Source organism: Ceratotherium simum, chromosome Y (assembly GCF_057802395.1).
Source record: "Ceratotherium simum simum isolate JZ-2026a chromosome Y, ASM5780239v1, whole genome shotgun sequence".
NCBI lineage: Eukaryota > Metazoa > Chordata > Mammalia > Perissodactyla > Rhinocerotidae > Ceratotherium > Ceratotherium simum.
The window spans coordinates 1,879,589-1,901,916 of NC_141941.1; the positions used below are offsets into that span (position 1 = coordinate 1,879,589).

The 22,328-nt window shown below is 46.5% G+C and overlaps 1 protein-coding gene across 4 annotated transcripts in view; it reads left to right on the forward strand.

The window, feature by feature from the left end:
- Nucleotides 1-2,231: 2,231 nt before the first annotated feature.
- The window catches only part of LOC147911604 (glycogenin-2-like), a 42,866-nt gene continuing 22,769 nt past the window's right edge, over nt 2,232-22,328 (forward strand). The window contains exons 1-6 of one of the 4 annotated variants that reach the window (XM_087427851.1): nt 2,232-2,332; nt 3,353-3,491; nt 8,039-8,180; nt 18,725-18,899; nt 19,945-20,107; nt 21,054-21,180. In XM_087427851.1, the coding sequence (XP_087283977.1) occupies nt 3,485-3,491; nt 8,039-8,180; nt 18,725-18,899; nt 19,945-20,107; nt 21,054-21,180 (614 nt within the window). In that variant the 5' untranslated portion in view covers nt 2,232-2,332; nt 3,353-3,484. Of the gene's footprint in view, nt 2,333-2,410; nt 2,486-3,352; nt 3,492-8,038; nt 8,181-18,724; nt 18,900-19,944; nt 20,108-21,053; nt 21,181-22,328 lie in introns of those variants that run through there. The other 3 variants (XM_087427848.1, XM_087427852.1, XM_087427849.1) reach the window with 3 other exon arrangements.

The window sequence follows — 22,328 nt, forward strand, 5'->3', positions numbered from 1 at the left end:
GTGTTTTCCAGCTGGCCTCGCCCAGCTCCTGCACCTGGGTGGGATTTCTTAACCACTCTGTGCTCATCTGAGACGTGGAGCTAAAAGCAGGTCCGATATCTGTCCCCCAAGGCTGGTTGTTATGATCAATTGTTATCACTGTCTCTGTGGATGGGAGCCGGAGAACTTGGGGCTCCTTCCTCCTCTGGCCCTTCCTGTCTTCTCCAAGGCAACCGAGCCCTGATGGCTTTGAAGCATGCAAAGCCCCTGTTCCCCATGGGGTCGTGAGGGGAGACGTATCACAATGGGGGATTAGATGAAATCTGGCAAAGCCCTGCTCTGCCATGGGAGACACGTTCCTTGGAAATATCCCAGTCTGATGGGTGGTGGAGGACGTCGACGCCCCACTACTCTGGTTGCTAATGAGCTTTAGCATGGCTTATGTCCTCTCCACCCTTTTAAGATGTCTTTTCTCTCTTCTGGAGCCTAGATTGTATCGATTCTCAAAGTGTAAGATACGGAACCCTGAGGGGGGTTCCCTCAGGACCAGAGGTCTGCGGCGATGGGGACAAAACCATGTCTGTCTTTTTTAAACTATGTTGATGTTTGCACTGATGGTGTAGACGTGACACGGGGTGGCCCTCCTGGGGCAGGTGGCTGGTTTAAATGGGGAGGTGACCCCCTCTGGTACCCTTCCCCCCCTTCCCACCCAGGTGACATTTGCGGAGCAGAAGGCCCAGTTGTTCAGTTCCTGCACAGCAGGAATGTAGACTCCCTCTGCTGATATATGTCCCCTGCACACTTGAGCCCTCAGGGCGATGACAACCTGGTGGACCAAGGATGTCCACAGAGGTGGGAGAGTTCCTGAGATAATTGCCTGCTCTGTCTGCCCACTGCTTCTTACACTCTCCTTTGGCCCCAGCCAACGTTTGCCTCCTCCCTGAGGAGTTCCCCGGTCCATCAGGCTGACTCCTCTCTCCCTCTACGACTCTCCGTGGCTCACGTGTCCCCTGCCTGGGGTGCAGCATTGACTCTTACCCTGCATTCTTCTTTTGTCCCTTCAAGATGTGTGTCAAGGTGCTCAGCTCTCCAGGGCAGGACCCCTGGGGACCCACTTCCCCGCTCCTCCTCCTATGTCTCTGTATATTCAACTGCACTCAAGCTACAGCTGGAGGTTTCAAACTGTGGCCCCCGGGGGTCACATCTGAGCCACAGACCTCTTTGGCCCACCCAATTCTGGGCTGTCGACTCGAACTACTGGCCAACGTTTGGCAGTCAGGACAGTCCAAGAAATAACCCGGGAATTCTCAGGACAAATCCTAATGGGTGCCATCCCTGGTCCACATCCTCTTCTCTACCCTGCTCTTGGCTGCAGTGACGGGCTGCCCCCACTCCACATCTACCCCCAGGAATGGCTGGGAACATTGGCTTTCCCAGACAGGTCCCTGCCAGCTTGGGTCTTGGGGGCCCTGATCTAGACACCGCATCAGCAGAGGGTCCCTCACAGGCCCCTATCTCCAGCACCTGGGCTTTGGGGATTCAGGAGGGACTCGGATGCAAAAGGCTGGTGGGGGGGGCTGGTTTTCATGCAGGCATCATACATTTATTTATTCATTCAACTCATTCACTCATGTATTTATTCGCTCATGCTTTCATTCATTCATACATGTATTCACTGATGCATAATTCATTCATTCCCTCATGCATGCATGCATTCACTCATGCGTGTATTCACTCGTGCGTTACTCATTCATTCATGCACCCACGCATGCGTGACTGTTTCCTTTGCTGCCCTGCCTTCCAGAAGATCATATTCTGCCAGGCCCAGGCTGGGCTGGGCTGGGCTGGGCTGGGCGGTTCCCGGCGCGGCCTCCACCAGGGCAGCGCGCTGGTCTTGGGCCCAGGAGCCCAAGGCCCTGAAGCCATTGCAAACATTTACTTTGGGACTGGTGGCTAAAGGTTAAATGTCCAAACCTAGCAACCGCGGACTGCTGGATTCAGCAGGGCGGGGACTGGGGGGGCCCGGGGCGGGGCCCAGGAATGTAAGGCCGCAGCCGCGGCTCCCGGCTTTCTCCCGGGCAGGCCGCGGGGGCCCGGCACCAGGCGGCGCGCCGGCGGGGCGGGCGGGGGCCGCGGCGCGGCGCGGCGGTGGAGACCCGTGGGCCCCGCGGCGAGCGGGGTGGGGCCGGGCTTCCGGCGGGCGGCCAATCGCGGGCCGCGGGGCCTCCCAAGGCAGGGCCAGAGGCTGCCCGAGCGTGCAGGAGGCGCCTGGGGCGCACGAGTTGGGGGGCGTGGAAGTTGCCTAGGCACGGCGGGGGATCGGAGGCATAGAGGCTGCCCGAGCGCGCAGGAGGTGCGGGGGGTGCAGGGGTGTAGGAGACAGAGGCTGCCGGAGTGCAGAGCGGGTGCAGGGGACGCAGGAGTGACGGGGGCGTGGAGGCCGCCCGGGAGCGGCGGGGGAGCCTCGGGGACTGGCAGAGGCTGCCGAATTCGGAGGAGGGGCGAGGTGTGGGGCGCAGGGGTGGATCGGAGCGGAAGGGGGGAAAGAGGGGACGCCGGGCCAGGGTAGAGGTAGAGGTCACCCGAAGCTCAGAGAAGGTGAAGGGACGCAGGAGTTCGAGGGGCGTGGAGGCCGCTTGGGCGCGGCGAGGGACCCGGGGATGGGGGCAGAGGCTGCCCGAATTCGGAGGAGGGGCGAGGTGCGGGGGCGGGGGGGCCGGAGAGGAAGGGGATAACCGGGGGGCGCCGGGCCAGGGTGGGGCGGAGGCCTCCCGGAGCGCAGAGGAGGTATGGGGGAGGCAGGAGTTCGGGGGGCGTCGAGGCCTCCTGGGCGCGGCGGGGGACCCGGGGAGGGGGGCAGAGGCTGCCCAAGTGTGGAGGAGGGGCGAGGTGCAGGGGTGGGCGGCGCAGTGGGGGTCGGGAGCGGGAGGGGGAAACCCGGGGGCGCCGAGCCAGGGTGGCGGCTGAGGCCACCCAGAGCGCAGAAGAGGGCAGGGTGCAGCGGGCCCGCAGATGACTCGGGAGCGGGTGGGGAGTTGAGGGGCGCCTGACGGGGGCAGAGGCTGCCCTGGATCCCGGAGGAAGTGCCGGCGCGGTGGGGCCGCTGAGGACACCCGGGTGGGCAAGGGTCTGGTGCCAGAGGCTGTCCGGGAGCGCGGGGGAGATATGGGGCGCGGGGATGATGGGGGCGCAGTGGGGTCTCAGGTGACTCCTGGGAGGGCAGAGGGTCGAGGAGAGGAGGAGGAGGTGCAGGGCGCGGGGTTCGTGTAGGTGGCCAGGGTTCAACAGAGCCCAGGAGACACGGGGCGGGTAGGGGGGCTCTGGGTTGAGGCTGCAACCACGGGTGTCAGGAATGCCAAGCTGTCGCCCTCAGGCCTGGAAATCTTCGCGGGTTCCCTGGAGACGACGCCTCTGCTAGGCCCGGCTGGAGGCCGGAGAGTCCACCCACCGCGCCCAGGCACACGTGGGCCCCTCGCTGCCCACCGCTCGCGCGGAGCCTCGGACCATGTCGGGTGAGTCCGCGAATGCGCCTTGCAGTCAGCCTCCCTGTTCCTGCGGGCACATGGGAGATTAGTCTGCGCCTGGAAAGACCCCCGCTTTGCCCCCCTACCCCCATCTCCCCAAACCCCTCATCTCCCATTGTCTGCCTCCTCAGTGTCTCCCCGAGGGGCGTGGGGGGAGGGGGCTGGCACTGCCCTGTGCAGTTGGAGATGTGGGTGGGTCTCAGCAGCTGGGAGGGGGCCATTTATAGCCTGGTCCGGGGGCGTTAGCAATTTCATCATTCTCCTTCTGTGAAAAGTAGCCCTGGGAGTTGAAATGGGCTTGTTTCTTGGCAATGGTACTGAACTGTGTGAAATTCTCACTGAGAGACCCAGATGGCAAGTTCATGCCCCTAAAACTCTGGGACGACAGTGCCTTTGGGTTCTTCTAGTTTAGATCACCCCTGTAATTTGTTATTCCAGCAAAGATCTGGGGTTCATCCCTCAGCAGGGCAGCAGGCTTGGGATGGCAGTGTGGCTGGGACTTCCAGCAAGGCCTGGTCCCCAAGGGCTCAGATTCGGTCCTGTCTGCCTGCCCTTGGGTTTTGTGGACATCACGTTGGGGCAGTTGACTTCAGAGGCCAAGAAGTATGACATGGAATACCCATGAGAAAGATACCTGTCCTGATGGTATTAAGACACCCCCTCTGTTGCACCAGACTGGACCCGATCATTCGTGAGTGCATTTTTTTTTTTTTTAAACTGGTTAGTTTTTATCCAGAGGAGTGATTTGGTAAATCACTAAGCAGTTTCCATGCTGTTTCCCTCCCATCTAGCCTTAGAAAGGAAATTGTTGGGACAGGGGCCGAAAGGGCGAGTTTCCCCCCAGTGTGCTCTCAGATTCTGCTCCGAGGAGACGCAGAAAGGCTTCTCTGTTCCAGGGAGCGCTTTGGAGGTCTGCGGAGTGAAAACCACGCTCCCCCAAAGCCGCTAGGGCCTGCATAACGGCAGCATTCAACCACGGACATGTGGACACATCTCCATCAGCCCTGGAATGTGCTAGAAGACCCGATGTCGGTATTCAACACTTGGCAGGAAACAAAAACCACCTTTGAGTAAAGGGGAGGGGCAGAGCAGGAAGCCACCAGTGTTATTTCTGGGAGCGTTGGAAGATAGGTTGATGGCAGGACGGGCAAGAATAGAAATAAACATGTCTCGTAGACTCATAAAACTGTCAGCCACCACAGTCTTCAGGCTGAACTCGATTTTGTGAGAATATCTATTTTGGGGGGCTGGAGTAGTGTTTTCCCATTATGTGGTCATGCCAGAAATCCCCACCCCGGCGCCATGTTGAGTGGAATCTCATCCTTTAAATGCAGTGGCCTTGGGTAATGATGGGTGTTCTTTGATGGCACACCAAAACCTGGTCATTGTTAGATTCTTAAAGGTAAGGCCGTGTGAAATGTGAAGACCTATCAGTGAATGTTTCATCCTCTGTTGCTTTAAATTGCATTGGTCTGAGTTTGCACTTTAGATGGAGCATTTATCCAGGCGTGATTTTGCCACATCATGGTGGCCCATATTCAGAGGTGCACGTCTTGGGGTTGCTGGAGAGATGGGCTCATTTCTCCACTGCTGCTGTCTTCATCCTGTTAATATGATCAATAATCCCTTCATCCAATAATCCCTCATCCCTCTGTAATCCGCATTCCACCTTCCCCAAGTCTCAGCCTCCCTGGTCCCCGAGGACCACCCCACTCCACAAACGGCGGTAACTCTCTCTGCTCCCAGGATCTCTCGGCTTCCCCCTGCGCTCGATGTCGGTGTTTCTCACACAGAAGCAGCCAATGCGTCCACACCAAGTGGATCAGAAACATGAAATGGTTGAAAATTTAATTGCTCTGGTCTCTGGTTTTATAACTGTCCAGTGAGGGAAGCCCGTTTTTATCAACCACGTCGAGTCAAAATCCAGCGAATTAGGCATCAGTTTTCTTAGGTACCATGCACGGGTGCGTCTGACCATTGAAAGGATAAATGAGAAGGAAATGATCTGCAGGGTTATGTTTCATGTCTTTGTGTCACCTTCCAGTTAGAAAGAATTGAGTGCTCTTCACGAATATCCAACAACCACAAAAATGAACTCTTCCCATAGCTCGGTTGGGAATAAACTTTTTCTTTGAGGAGGATCCAAATTGCTTAAATGTGAAATATATAGACAATTACAATGATGGAATTGAAGCTCAATGGAAAGAAGTGCTTTTTCAGTCTAAGGGCTGTTGAATGTGAAGTTAACCCTTACGGGTCACCAGGTGTTCGCTATGATTCTTTCCCCGCGGTGGGTACAGCATCCCCGGTTCTGCTTCTTGACTTTAATGCCCCATTGAATTAGGTTCCTAGGGCTGCCATAACAAATACCACAGACTGGGGGCTCAAACAACAGACATTTATTCTCTCCCAGTTCTGGAGGCTGGAATCTGAGATCCAGGTGTGGGCAGGGCTGGTTCCTCCTGAGACCTGTCTCCTTGGCATGTAGATGCCGTCTTCTCCCCGTGTCCTCACGTGGTCGTCCCTCTGTGTGTGTCTGTGTCCTCATCTCCTCTTCTCATAAGGGCACCAGTCACATTGCATTAGGGACCACCCTAATGGTCCTCTTCTCTGGACGGCCAGTAGTCATAAGGTGGTCTGTTCTGGTCCTGGCTTCTCTTGCCACCATGAGCTCTCGGGATGACCCCAGTCTTTGTTCCCATCCAGACCTCTTTCTCGGACATTTCCACCTGGGTGTCTCCTCATCCCTCTAACTCCTCATGGAAGAACTACATTCCTCACTTTTTCTGTCATATTATTTCATTCTCCATATTTCTGTGAACACTGTCTGTGTCCCTAGACACTAAATGCTGCATTGTTTTAACCCAGTTGTTTAAAAAACTAGATAGATAGACAGATAAATAGGTAGTTAGATGGTTGATAGGTAGATGGATAGATAGATAGATAGATAGATAGATATAGATAGATACATATTTACATAGTGGTAGATAGATAGATGACAGATGATAGATTATAGATAGATGATAGGTAATACATCGATTATAGATATATGATAGATAGATGATGGATACATGGATGGTAGATGACAGATAATAGAGAGATGATAGATAGATGATAGATAGATAGATAGATAGAGATAGATACATAGTTACATAGATGGTAGATAGGTAGATAGATGACAGATGATAGATTATAGATCGATAGATGATAGACATAGAAAGACTGATAGATAGATTATAGATAGATAGACAGATAGATGATAGATGATGATAGATAGAGATTAGATGATAGATAGATGATAGCTGGATAGATAAATAGAGATAGATGATAGATGGATGGATGACAGATAGAGGATAGATAGATAGGTAGGTAGATAGATAGATAGATAGATAGATAGATATCTTTTGGGCTGCAGACTTGAGTTCTGAAGTTTGCATCTGTAATACTCCACTTAACAGTGCAGATGCCAGGAATTCCCCTTCCTTCTTACCCGAGAAAAAAAACCCGACAGCCTGTAGACAGGAACCTGTTGCAAGAGGCGCGTTTGGGAATCAACCCCAAAGAATGTAAAGGTCAAGTCATCACCCTCAGGAAAACAGGGCTGGGAAGCCCCGTTTGTCGGGTTATAATTAGTGTGACTGTGAGTCTCTGGGACAGCTGCTGCCCGGGAGGGCGCAAGGACGTGGGGGAGGACAGTCTGGTCTTTGAGAACTGAGGTCTGTGTGTTCCAGCCCCGGGCTGCATGCCCCGACTTTTAATTTCCATAGGCAGCACGGTAGCCTGCACGGGGCACAGATTTCTTTATCCTGTTGTCTTTATCCTGGCAACAAGCTCTTGAGGACCCAAGAAGTAAATTGTTTACAAGTCCCTGTAAAAGTTAATGCCATGGGTATGCCCTTAGACTTAAAATTGCCATAAATTGAGTCTGCTGTTGAGTTTCGTCCTCACCTATTGAGATGTTAGGAAACCAAGAACAGTTTGGTGAATGAAACATTATATTTTCCCCTGTCCCGTTTCCTCAGCCTCGTATATCTTTGAGTTGAAGTCTTTCCAACAACCGGTTTGTGCAGAATTTAATGAACCGGTTTGGTCACTTCTCTGAGCACAGCTCCTTTGAGGTGGGGAGGGCGTTCTCATCCTCACTCGGGCAATACCACTGTCGCTTCCACTTTGTGCTGTGTTTTCAGCTCAGACCCAAATATTTCCAGTGAGTTTTTGAGTCTTGAATGCAAAATAAAATAAGGGGTCTCAATGATGCATATCGGCGGATTTGCAGCATCAGGAAATTTTAATTGCATTCTGGGTGGCTTTCCCTCGTGTTTAGGGTTTGCTTGCACTTTTCCTGTGTGTGTGTGTGTGTTTGTGTGTGCACGTTCAATGAAAGGACGCATGTAAGTGTCACCAAGGAACATTTGTGGAACACCAAATGGTTAGTCGGTACAAGTTGTGAAGCTTGAGAGAGGAAGAGGAGTGACCGCCGGTCGCGCCATCCCATGAGATCCGTCAAGAGCATAACTCTGGTGTTTTGCCCACAGTGTCTGACCAGGCATTTGTCACGCTGGCCACCAATGACATCTACTGCCAGGGGGCCCTGGTCCTGGGGCAGTCACTGAGGAACCAGAGGCTGACCAGGAAGCTGGTGGTGTTGATCACCCCTCACGTGTCCAGCCTGCTCAGGTAAGACTGGGAGACTCACCTGTGTGTGTCTGGTGGGCTCTTCCTCCTGTAGAAACAAGGTCGACTATATTGGAGGAGGTCCCAGGAACTGTTCATGGGCCTGGACCACTGGCAATCGTGGTGGGTGTCTGACACTTGTAAAGAACCCTCAAATCATTATTAAAGTAGGGAGGTCTGTCATGGTGTGTGATCGACTTCAGACCACTTACAAATAATACTGTGTAGGGTTACTGTCCATAGTCTCAACTACGGAAATTCAAAAGTCAAATTTTTGGGGGGGCGAGGGGAATTTGAAAAGTAACTATTGTGAACTAAGTTAAAGATTTAAGATCGAAAGTCATAGAGCTTCCCATTTGGCTCTGTAGAGGCTTCCAGTGTGTGGAATAGGTTTCTGCTTCCTCTTGAATATGTGTCTCTCTGTTGAGTTTCTCCCCATGATGACGTGTAGAAGCATTGCTGGGTGGCTGTGCATGGGAGTTGTGTTGTTCTGTTGAGTGTATGTCTCGGTACAAAGTATAGCTCTGTTTCTCTTGATTGCTGTGGAGAGGAAGGCTGGATGTAGGGAATTCAGCCAGGGAGAGGAAATATAACAACCAGTTGCAGAGAGGAGACTGGCCGTGTGTGTGACAGGTGATGGATAAACATCTAGAGCAGGGTAGTCATGCCGACCAGATTCTCTGGGTCCCGAGAGCTGGAACTCCTGGGCCAGCCTGATAACAATGCTAATGGCTGGCACTTAGGTGGCACTACTGTGAGCTTCTTGTACATACTCACTCATTGAAAGATCACAACTCCTCTTGGGTGGGGTGCTATGGTTGCTGCTGTCCTCTGACCTTTCCTAAGATCCCTCGGACAGGAGTGGCAGAGCTAGGATGCCAGCTTGCTCTGGAGTCCTTGTTCCTCAACGCTCCAATCTGCCGTTTGCTACCCATGATGAGAGATCGTGAGCAGTCCTAAGTTCACTGGTCAACGAGGGTGGGTTTGAACGTCTGAGGAAGGAGAGGGCAGACGCTGCTGTGGAGAGAATGTAGGGCATACAGCACAATCCCAAGCTAAGCAGGACTCCCCATTGGTACCTGGTCACTTCATGCTGCAGCAGACACAGTGTCCCACAGAGGGAAGCATTGGCAGGCAGGAACGAAGGGAATTTTGTTCCTTGATGGGTCCATGATGGGTTCATGCTAGGTGGATCCATGATGGGTACATGCCATGGGTCCATGATGGGTCCATGATGTGGTGGGTCCTTGATGTGTCCATGCCCTGATGGGTCCATGATAGGTCCATGCCATGATGGGTCCATGCCGTGATGTGTCCATGATGGATCCATGCCATGATGGATCCACAATGGGTCCATGCCATGACGGATCAATGATGGGTCCATGATGAGTCAATGATGGGTCCATGCCATGATGGGTCCATGATGAGTCCATGATAGGCCCATGCCATGATGGGTCCATGCCATGAAGGGTCCATGATGGATCCATGGTGAATCCATGATAGGTTCATGTCATAATGGGTCCATGCCAGGTGGATCCATGATGGGACCATGCCGTGATGGGTCCATGATGAGTCCATGATAAGTCCATGCCATGATGGGTCCATGCTATGATGAGTCCATGACGGGTCCATGCCGTGATGGATCAATGATGGGTCCATGATGAGTCCATGATAGGTCCATGCCATGATGGGTCCATGCCATGATGGCTCCATGAGGAGTCCATGATAGGTCCATGCCATGATGGGTCCATGCTGTGATGTGTCTATGATGGATCTATGCCATGATGGATCCATGAGGGGTCCATGATAGGTTCATGCCATGATAGGTCCATGATGGGTTCATGCGATGTTGGATCCATGATGGGTCCACGTGATGATGGGTCCATGATAAGTCCATGCCATGATGGGTCCATGCCATGACGGGTCCATGATGGATCCAAGATGAGTCCATAATAGGTCCACAACTTGTTTCCTGGGTAGAGCCGACTGCAATGATGAGTCCATAACTTGATTCCTGGGAAAAGCTGAGTGCCCATGGGGTGACCTGATTCAGGACCAGAGATTTAGGGTCTGGGAGCTGCAGTCACTTTTGTTGAAATCACTAGGCAGGGTTTGAGTTGGGAGGTCATGGATGACCCCATCCTTAGATTCATAAGTACTTCTGCACTTACATGTATGCTTGCTCACATATACACAACACTGGACCCCTCAGTGCTCTTGTTCCATAGAGCATGTTGTGCTTTACACACTCTGAGACCCAAATATGGGAAAGTTCTTACCTGTAGACAGACATGTGATGGTATTGGCAGAATATCATGAATTGCATTAATTCACTTGGGAGACTGTTCCTTCTGGATGCTTCTAGGTGACCGACAGCACCTTGGTTTAGCCTTGTGTCTGAACAGTGATGATCCTAGTGGAGAGAATAGATTGTTATTTTGTTTTTCTTCTAATCAAGAAAATTCTCTTGCAAGCGGCTGCTGTGAGAACACCAAAAACGTTGGAATTAGTGATGTAAGTGTAGGATTTGAAGTTGCCAACGGGGTTTAAAACCCTCCATTTCCTGTGACCCCAGGCAGGGCGTTCAGGTCCTGAAGCTCCTATTAAACGGTAGCATGTGTGAAAGAGCATTAGATACAACCCGGGGCCTCGTGGAGATGGGAGCCTGTGCGTTTTGGTCTCCCCGCTGACCAAGGTCCTTTGTGCATTTGCCAGTAGGTGAGCCCTACAGCAGAGTGGAAACGGGCAGGTGGCATCTGATGGCAGCCCCTGTGTAGACGGGGCTAGATGGGGGAAGGAGGTGAGGGCAGATGCCCAGCATCCTCCTTGGAAGCAGGGTAGTTTCATGAAGTTGGGGCTTCTGGAGTAATGGTCCAAACGCCTGCCATTTGGAGGAGCTTGTGATGGAGGCTCTGGGCATTAGGATCTTTCTCTACTTGGTCGATGTGGGTTGGCTGTGTTGAGAAGGGCTTGGCATTCGTGTGCAGGGTGAGCCTGGAAGGGTAGTGGCCTTTGCCTCTTGTGGGAGTCCAGAGGAGATGACAGCTGGAGGCAGGAGTTGGCCATTTGTAGAGGGGAGTCAAGCTCTGTTTTGTGTTATTTTTTCTGGCATTGAGAGTGGGCAGCATTTGAGGACGTAGCTTGAAGAAGCCTTGAGGAGTTTGCATGGGCTTATCTCTGGGACACTGGATGGCCACTCCAGGAGGGGATTATCCCACTTAGAAGTGGCACTAGGAAAGGAAGCTGGCCGAGCCAATGGAAGAGACTTGGCTTCATGCAGAGGCTTCGCTACACAGTGGAAAGACATGGAAATTCACCTGATGGGGGTTTCCTGCCCTCTCCTTTGTTAAATCATTAAATGAGTGATGTCAGGTTTCCTTGGCCAGCTCTTGGGTTGAGATTTAAAAAGGGGAACTCTGGTCTTAACAAGGGAGTTACTGGGGAAAGCAGGAGAACCCACCACTCCTGGGGAACCATCCGGTGGGAAAGCCCACTTCTTGTTTCAGGGTAAAAACACAGAAGAATTAAAATCATCGTGGAGCCTGCAGAAAAATTCTCCAAGTTAAGGTGAGGTCATCCATGGCAGTTCAGGGGAAAAGGGTACTTGTGAGAAAGACTTACTGCAGGAGACAGAAGAAGGTTTAGAGAAGATCCAAGATGGTTTCAATACAATTCAGGAAAATATGGACTCGATGATAAAAAAGTGAGATAAGACAACAGACTGAGCTGAAAATGATCTGGCTGTGTTGAACAGGAGCAGAATGAGATGAGGAAATGTTACGAGTCAATAAAAATTAAAATTATTAAGAAATTAAACCTTTTAGAGAAGTTTAAAATAATTAATTTAAATTAAATTAGTAGTTTGATGACTAAATAAAATCAGCCCTGCAGATTATAGAATCGTTGTTATGGAAAGTATGAGATGTTTTCCAGTATTAGAGAAGGGATTTATAGAGAAGGAAGCCCCAAAACAGAGATGTACCTGATAAAAAGCTCAAAGAAATGAAATCATCGCAATAAACAAAGAGGTACTTGAAGAAAATTTCCCGAGTTGAAGAAATACCAGAGAAAATGGATATCACCAAACACAAGTAGGCCAAATAAGAAAAACGAATCATGGATATATGTATACTGAAGAATTTTTAAAGTTGTCATGGTAAAGATTTCTTCTATGTGTCTCCAAGGTTAATAAAAGCAGGTTTCTCTGCAAAGATGACCTCAGACTTCTTCATTACAAAGGTTAGAAAATAATGGAGACGTGGAATTGTGGAACCACAGTTTTTGGACCCAAGACTTTTATACCCAGCCACATCAGTCATTCACTGGCAAAGCGATAGGAAGAGATTCTCACGCATAGCAGAGCTTAGGGTGTTTGGTACTGAGAAAATTGTCGGCTGTTGACTGAGCATTGAAGAAAATACAGAACTTAATGGGAAAGTTCTTTTTAGCAGGGTAAGGAGGAAAGTAAAAACCTGGAGTTGAGTAAATTATTGTTGTAAATTTATTTAAGAAACTATGCATATTTAGAAGAATTAATATTATCCAATATATTTAATAAAGGGTGGACAGAGAGACTGGATAATACATAGAGGAAAGAAAAAGTGGAGACTGTTATATGGTTTTCTGAGTGTAAGAATTCAGGCAGGAGACGCTAGATAATAAAGCATAGAATTCATGTTTGAGATATACTAGACATGATCTTTTATGCCCCAACGATCATTAGATAAAGCATATAAACAAAATCGATTAGATATGCATGGAATTGGAGAGACTGGTGGTGAGAGAGTCTTTCTATATAGCCCACCTGGTCTTTAACTCACAAAGAAAGCAAACACATAAATAAATTTATCTAATGAATAATGTATGAGGTGTCTCTAAAATGTTATGCATTATGTAAACAAAAATCTTTTCTCTCGTCAACCATGGACCACTTAGAAAAATTGATTTTGTACTAATGGTACAAGGAGGTATTCAATATGTTACTTGGAGTAGGAATTGATTATTGTTATATTCCTTGACTATATGTAATAAACTTAGACGTTAATACCAAAACTAAAAAGAAAATCAAAAAACAAAAAACAAAGATGTGGTCCGCTTGGACATTTTATTTATTTTTTATTATTTTTTAATTTTTATTTTTTTGAGGAAGATTGGCACTGAGCTAACATCTGTTGCCATTCTTCCTCTTTTTCTTTTTTTCTCTCCAAAGCCCCAGTTCATTGTCGTATATCCTAGTTGTAGGTCCTTCTAGTTCTTCTATATGGGATGCCACTTCAGTATGGCTTGATGAGTGGTGAGTAGGTCCGCACCCAGGATCCGAACCCGTGAACCCCAGGCTGCTGAAGCAGAATGCGCAAACCTAACCACTACGTCACCGGGCTGGCCCCCACTTGGAGGTTTTAAACCAGAAATTCTCTTCTAAATAACTTGTTAAGTGAACCAATGAAAGCTTGAGTCACATACTATTTCAACAGTAATTGCCTTGTGAATGCTACTTTACAAACCAAAGGGGACAGCTAGAGTGATACCAGAGGAAAAAAATCAGTGAAGAAATTATCCAGTTAAAAAATTTTTTATATAAAACAAACAAACAAAAAATACATAAGCAAACAGAAGGAATAAGTTCATAAAGGAAAAAACAAAAACTGATAATTGGGAACAAGGAACAAATCTGAGTTTTGGATTATTTAAAAATAAGCTTTCGACTAGAGAAAACAGAAATATTCAAAATTGAAATGAAAAAGTAGTCATTAGGATGAAATTTAAATTTTGAAAGCAAATACTCTCTAGTACACTTTACTGATAATATTGACAGTATTGAAGCAATGTTTGATCCTTTTAGGGAAATTCAGATGACCCACATTGATACCAGAAGAAGGAGACAGCTTCTGCTCACCAGTAACCATGGGAGAAATTGAAAATGTTATCAAAGTCTTGTCTGGTAGAAAGATCCTGGATTTGGGCAGTTATAAGAGATTTTCTATTAAATTGGCCGCGATGAATTAATGTCCATGCAATAAAAACAATCTCTGAGCCTACAAAAAAATGAATGTGTTAATTTATTTTAAGAAATTGTCCTAATCTTGACACCCAAATTTGATTTACAAGTTTAATTGTGTTTACATATAGATGAACAAAGCCCCTCAAATACAGAATACAACAAGGCAACTCAGGCTCTATAGTAAAGAAATAAATGATGCTTATTCTAAGAAAGCTAGGATAGTCCATTGTGTCAATGTAATTCATCACATCTATATATCAGACAAAGGCAATGATGTGATCCTTTTAATATACAAGGTAAGCATGTGCCCAAATGAATTCCAGGTAGATCATAAATGTAAAGGTAAAATTTTAAAGCATAGGGAAATCTTAGAAGTAAACAGATCAGGGTTTCTCCACCTCACATACTGACATGTAGGGCTGTCCACATTCTCTGTGGTGCGGCATCCTGTACACTGTGGGGTGCTGAGCATCATCCCTGGTCTCCACCCTCCAGATTCCGGTAGGATCACCACCCCTCAACCCTCCCTGCAATTGTGACAACCGAAATTGTCTCCAGACGCTGACATAACTGGATGTTCCATTCATCTAAAAGCTGGGCATGGCATTTTCCCAGCAAAGGACACCAGAACTGCTGTGTGTCAGAAATATTACATGCAAAAGTAAAAGATAATCTAGGGGGCACATTTACAAAATTTATAATGGAGAGGGGGACTGTTGTCTTTATAATATTCAAAGAACTCTTACAAACAGTAGGCAAAGATGGGCAGACGAATGCAACAGTGGGAGAAAGCATGAACGATCTATATTTAGTTGGTAATATTTATGACTAGTTAGGTTGGCAAATATCTTCTTAAACGTTGGTGTTTGGAGGCCACACCTTAGTCATTGACATCAAGGGATGTGATTAGACTTGAGCCAAATTTGCTATACGCCATTTTCTTAAAAGTGTTTCAGATTAATTGATGCTTCAATGGGTTTCCTCTCGCATAAGATGAGCCCTTCAGGCCCCAAAGGGAGAAAAGAGAAGAAAATATATTTAGTTATGGTGGACATTTTCCTGTGTCCAGGTCACCAGGCCTTCAGAGTCAGACCAGAGACTCCAGTGGACCCCGAGTTGGGAGGGCTGACCCTGTGGCTGGACACCCATCCTTGGGGGGACCTTTCTGTGGTTGCCTACTCACCCATCATCCTCTGAATGATGGTATGAGTGGAACAAAAAAAATATGATTCTTTCTTAGATTCCTATCTCCTCGGCTGTCAAAAGCTCTCAGCATTTATTTTTTTTAAGTCGTTTGGTCTACTCAAGATGAGGTTTAAAATATTCAGAAACAACATCACAGAAATACGGGAAGGGGTCAGTGTGGCAGACCCAGTTGAATTTTATTGGACCCATTACATGGTTCACAGTCATTGGGAGGATTGAGGAACAGTGCCCTATTGTACAGTTGGGGCAGTAGAAGACAAACAGTGACCAATGACCATAAATGACCAGGGGTGTGGGTGTTGGGAGACTACTCCCCTCCCAGGCTGTATGGTGCAAGTGTGGATGGGAGGAGTCTTTCTGCAGGGAGCATGTGCTCATCACTTCAAACAAATTGCATTCATGACACTTAATTCTATTTCCAGGAATTTATTTTAGGGAAAAAAGCAGAGCTGAACAGAAGCATTTAAGGACATAAATCAGACTGTTGTTTTTGTAATCACACAGAGTGGTATTTCTCTTGCCTTCCTTCCCTCCACCCCATGCTCTTTATACAACCACAAGAATGCCATAAATTCCATAAATAATTGGGCAAAAACCAGGGGGAAATTGGTGATGAAATAGTCCTTTCTTAGAGAGACAGTTACTTTGAATACTGTGCAATGAATAGGCACAAATAAATGTATAGTAAAAGCAAAAAAGCTACTAATGGATAGAAAAGATAGACCCAGAAGCTCCAACATCTGTCTAATAATAGGAGTTTCTAAAAGAAAAAAAGCAGAGAGAACGGATTAGAGGAAATAGCTCATGTCCTATTTCAACTCTGAGAAAGGATTTTAGATTGAGAATGTTCCCTGAGTGTTGGGCAGAAGGAATGAAGAAAACCCAAATGTTGACACAAACGGGTGGTATTTCAAAACACCAAGAATGAAGAAAAAGTCCTAAATGCATTTCGCTGTCAGTCTGGTTGAGATGGTTGATGTCTCAAAGTTCTGGGGCAAAATAATTTTGAAATGAGATTCCTGTACTCAGCCAAATTAGTGTAATTTGAAAGCAAAATAAAGATGTTTCAGATATACAAAAGCTCAAAAAATTTATTCCTCAAAGACCTTTGAGAAAAAAAATTGTTTGAGGATATACTCAAGCAAAATGAAATGTGAATCCAGGAAAGGAGAAATAGTATAGAAGGAGCAGTGCTAAACAAAGAAATGAGTAAAACTGGAAATATGTTTGTGCATAATTATGAAAATAATCTGGAATTAACACTCCACTCTGGGAGTGATTGGGGGAGCAGCCAGGAGGAAGATGGGTGAACATCCACTGATGTTCCTGTCTTGTCTAGGGGGAAGATATAGATGATGACTGTCTTTACATTGGACAGAAAATATATTTAAATATGATTGTTGACAGTCAAAGGGTTGTAACGACTGGGAGAGTCAAAAGGATATGTATAACTCTCAAAGCATTGATGGAAAATGCATGGAATGGAAAAAAACCCAATCCATGCCATAAATGGTTGGAAAGGATTACAAAGAAGAAGAAAGTAGGATAAATGTGAAAAAAGAAAAAACAAAAACACTGCAGAACTTAATTCAAATAGATCAATGTTTATAATAAAGGTGAATGGGTTAAAAATCCCTTTTAAAAGACAGAGACTTTGAACATGGGAAAAGAAACCTAAACTTCAGCCATATGCTGTATGTGTACAGGAGACAGCTTAAATAACAACAACAAATCTTGAAAATAAAGGGATGCATATGATATGATATGATCCTGTTCCCCTGTCCAATCCAGGACCCAGCATGGCATTCATTGTCGTGTCTTCTCTAGTCTCCTCCCATCTATGACAGTTGTTCCTTCCTTCCTTACGTGTCATGACCTTGGTATTTTTGAAGAGTACTGGTCAGTTGTCTTATAGATTGCCTTTCCACTTGGGTTGGTCCAGTGTTTTCTCATGATTATATTGTCGTTATGCATTTTTGGCAAAAAGAAGAGCCCTCAGAAGTGATGTACCTTTCTTAGTGCATCGTATCAGGGAGAACGTGGTGTTGCTACATCTTGTTACTGATAATGTCACTCTCAGTCATTTGGATAAGGTGGTATCTATGGTGTTTCTCCACTGTTATTATTTTTCTCTTTGTAGTTGATAAATATCTTGGGAGAGATACTTTTAGACTATGAGAACATGCTATTTCTCCTCAAAACCTTTACCCATTGGTTTTAGCATCCATCAGTGAATCTGGTCTCAACAGTTATCTGTGGTGTTTGCCTAATGCTGATTTTCTATTTCCCTCATTCCTTTTACATGTATTACTTGGAATTCTTCTGTAAGGAAGAGCTGCCTCTTCTTCCCATTTACTTGTTTATTCAATTATTATATCCGTATGAACCCATGAGTATTCATTTTATATTTTGGGTTTGTCATTTATTTTCTTGATCAAATTGCTTCAGCTTTGGCCATTGGGAGCTCCTCCTGGTTGGTTCCCTGAATCCTTTTGATGTGCCCCCACCCTTTTTCTAGCACTTCCTTAAGTTTCTGTCATCACAAGATTTGCTAGCTGTGATGAAGGAGAACTTAAGCAAAAAAAAAAAAAAAAAAAAAATTAAGTGGAACACAGGCAGATTTCATTTTGATGAAAGGTACAATCTTTCTTTCTTTTTCTTTTTTTTTTGTGAGGAGATCAGCCCTGTGCTAACATCCGCCAGTCCTCCTCTTTTTTTTTTTTTGCTGAGGAAGACTGGCCCTGGGCTAACATCCGTGCCCATCTTCCTCCACTTTATATGGGATCCCGTCACAGCACGGCTTGCCGAGCAGTGCGTCGGTGCACGCCTGGGATCCGAACCGGCGAACCCTGGGCCACCACAGCGGATCACGCGCACTTAACTACTTGCGCCACTGGGCCGGCCCCACGATCTTTCAAAATTTGGGACTTAGACTTGTATGCAGCTAACAACGTGGGTTTTGAATACACAAAGTAAAAACTGACAGAGATTGTAGATTGTTTCTACCTGCTCGGCATTCGTTCCTCACTACCTGTGCATTTTGCAAAGAGAAGTGCCTTCCTAAGAGATAGCCCAAATCAGTCTATCTTAAACCAATTCTGTACAATTTGTCAAGTTGTTCAAGTTTGCATAAGTTTTGAGCATAAGTAGAAAATGTGCAAAGCTCTAAGACATCCATGGAAAGAATAAAGCCTGAATATGAAGATTGCGGTGAGTGTGATGGGGTTTTGTATCCACGTTCCATGTTTGTGAGCAGCCAACGTGTGTCCTCCTGAAAGATAGCGTGTCCTGTGTTCAATGTTCTCCCGTTCTCCCACTGTTTGGCGTGTGTCTTTTCCAGGGTTATCCTCTCGAGGGTGTTTGATGAGGTAATTGAGGTGAACCTGATAGACAGTGCCGACTACATCCACCTGGCCATTCTGAAGAGACCTGAGCTTGGAGTTACCCTCACCAAGCTTCACTGTTGGACACTGACCCACTATAGCAAGTGTGTCTTCCTGGATGCAGACACCCTGGTGAGTACAGGGGAGGGTGAGGACCAGACTCTCCACTTGATAAGGAGCCCGTCAAAGACCATGCCTCTCCCAACTTACCCAGGCTGCTAGCTCTTGCTGGTGGATTCCCATGAGGTAACGTGTGTCTTTTACCACCATCAACGTTCAGTCCATTAAAATCCGGGATAACATACCCACCAGCACAGCACTACACCCTGCTGTAGACACTGAGGGACTTGACAGTGTGTATCTTCCCTGGGAGGTGTTTGTAATCACATTATTTCATCTACACAGAATGGAATAATTGGAAACAAATATATTATTCCTGGATTGTATATTGAATTGTGTAGTCCTCATTGGACTGGTGTGCCTGGTCTGTTGAGCTATGGCATCCCCCAGGGGTCATTTGGGGTTGTGACCTGCCGTGTGGGAGCCCCTGGTGGCCACTTTCAAAATCAGTATTGCAAAGTTGAAACGTAAAATGAAATTGGAGGGGAGTTGGCAATCTGTTCTGGATTGTCCTAGTCATGCAGAAGCACCTCTGTAGGAAGAGAAAGAGATGCAGAGGAATATAGGAACAATAGTGCAATCAGAGTGATTTTTTTAAAATTTCCAAACAGAGCATAATTTAGAAAGCTAGTAGGTGTTAGGGGGGGTCTGTAGTCAGTCGTCAAGCCCTGGAAGGCAACAGATTCCGTGATATTGACTTGCAAACCTCTCCGTTCACGGTTTCCATAGTTTCATTAATCGCATTTGCCGGATTCAAGAGGTTATACAGTTAAGCAAGTTCCGTGGAGAATCTTAGGAACCTCGAGAAAATAATTGAATTTCAGAGACAGTGCTGTTGCAATCACTTGAAATAAACTGGAGAGCAATCTTAAGCACGCACTCTTCTCTTTTGAATATAAACCTACAAGAGAAGTGTCACTCGAAACATTGGGCACAGGTTTCCGCTCGCTCAGTGACCACTTGTCTGGCCCGTCCTAAAGCTCCCGCTGGATTTCTCACTTGTGGACCAGAGGTAAGAGAAGAGTTGCTACAGGTTCCCCACCCTCCGCTCCCCCAGGTACTGTCCAATATCGATGAGCTGTTCGAGAGGGGCGAGTTTTCTGCAGCCCCGGATCCTGGCTGGCCGGACTGCTTCAACAGCGGTGTGTTTGTTTTCCAACCTTCCCTCGAGACTCATAGCCTCCTGCTGCAGCATGCCACCGACCATGGCAGCTTTGACGGTAGGCGAGGGGAAGCCGGGAATTTGTGGAAGAGAATGGGGCTGTTGGCAGTATCCCTACCTCCGCCTCCTCCTCATTTCCCACCCCATATTTGAGAGTGGCGAGTTGAAGTCAGTTAAAGATGGAGATAGAGGAGTAAGGCCAGGCAGGATAATAGGAATACATGAAGAAGTTAGTAAGTAAATACACAAAACAGAGAGAACCATTGAAACTATCCTCAATGGGTAGAAAGAATGACTCCCCGGTCCCCATCCTACAGAATGGATAGGCAAAGCTTGCTCTAAAGGGCCTGACAATAAATATTTAGCATCGTGGGCCCTGTGATCTCTGTGGCAAATATTCATCCCTACGGTTGTGAGGTGAAGGAAGCCATTGGCAAGACTTCAACAAATGAGCGTGGCTGTGTTCCAATAAAACTTCATTTACAAAAATAGATACAGGGTATAGTTGGCTGACTCCTGATATAGAATAAAGGGAAAAAATTGAAATGAGCCAACCAGAAGCCAGATATCTGAACGGGCATGAATAGATGGGAAAAGTGCTAGAATTTTTGTAACGTAAAAGGAAATACTAGACCAATGAAGAATTCCCTCTAGGTAAGGATGAGGAGTTAATAAACCTGGCAAAAATGGTAGGGACAGAGTATTGTTGCTACCAGATAGAATTTATGGGGATTGGAGTGGAGAATTTTGGAGACAATGGGTGATTTTATTATTAATTGTTTGGGTTATTGGTGGAGAATTTTGGAGAGACTGTGCCTTTTTTAAATTAGTGGCACGGGTTATTAGTCACTTTTGAGACAATGAGGATGTTTTAGCGGGCAGAGAGAAGAAATACAATTAGTGGCGTAGAATTCCGGTGTTCTGTCTTCAAACACATCGTGCATTCTTTCAGGATACTGCACGGTACATCCTTAATCTCGCTGGGTGTCTTGTTAATTATCTAGGAGCAGATCAAGGCTTATTGAACAGTTTCTTCAGTAGCTGGTCGACGGCCGATATCCACAAGCATTTGCCGTTCATCTATAACCTGAGCAGTAACACAACCTACACCTACAGCCCTGCTTTCAAACAGTGAGTTCTCCACCGTGCCGGATCCTTCTGGGCCTGCCGCCACGTCACCACCTTGTCTCTCAGGATGTATACCAGCTTTCGGCATTTTGGAAAAAAAAGATTAGATCATCCCCTGCTTGCTCATTGCTTTAAATGATAGGTAGTCAAGGCAATTAGTCTTAATGATAGTGGCTCCCAAACTGTCGTCCAGGGAACCCTGCGGGTTTCCCCGCAGGTCTTTCCAGTGTCTGCAAAGTCAAAACGACTTAAAAAAATAATTCTAAGATCATATTTTCCTTTTTCACTGTCATTTTCTCGTAAGTGGACCGTGAGATTTTACAGAAACTCTATGTCGTGATAAAGAGATGCACTGAATGCACACCCAGATATGAGAAACCATCTGTCTCCTCTTAAGATGGTCGATGTCACTCTTTCTACAAGTTTTTTTGAAAATATAGTTATTTTTTTTCAAGAAAAAATATGAAAGTTGTGTTGACATATAATGGGTTGTTTGTTTTTTAATGAATTGGTAAATATATTTTTTAATTTCTCCGTTTTAATTTCTGCTGCAGAAAATATATGTATAGATAGAATCCACGTGAAGAAAGCTCTTTTGGTCTTCAGTGATTTCTAAGAATGTCAGGAGGTCCTAGGACCAAAATTTTGAGATCTGCTGCTATAGGTGACATTATTATGAATGAAAATAGAAAATCTGAGAAGGATCTAGGGGATGAATCATTCTAGAACGTGCATTTTTAACGGGGGCCATATTGCCCCCAAGAAGGCAGAAATTGGTTCTTGGGGAGTGAAAAAATCATATCCCTTTTAATGCATAAAGCACAGAGGTACTTACAAAACATAGACATCTAGTGAGAATGTGGTATTAAAATTTCATGGGAAGGCGATTACACAAAAACAATGTTTAAAAAGGTTCCTGGATGACGGGAGTGATGATAATGCGGAAAAGAAATGGTTGAGAGGAGAAAATTCATAATTTCGTAAAAGAAACCAATATTCTGGTTTGCAGCTTGTGTTATCTACTATACAAGCCATTATTGTTTTGTCCCTATCTTTTTTTGTGTGTGTGTGGTGAGAAAGATTGGCCCTGAGCTAACATCTGTTGCTAATCTTCCTCTTTTTGCTGAGGAAGATTGGTCCTGGGCTAACAT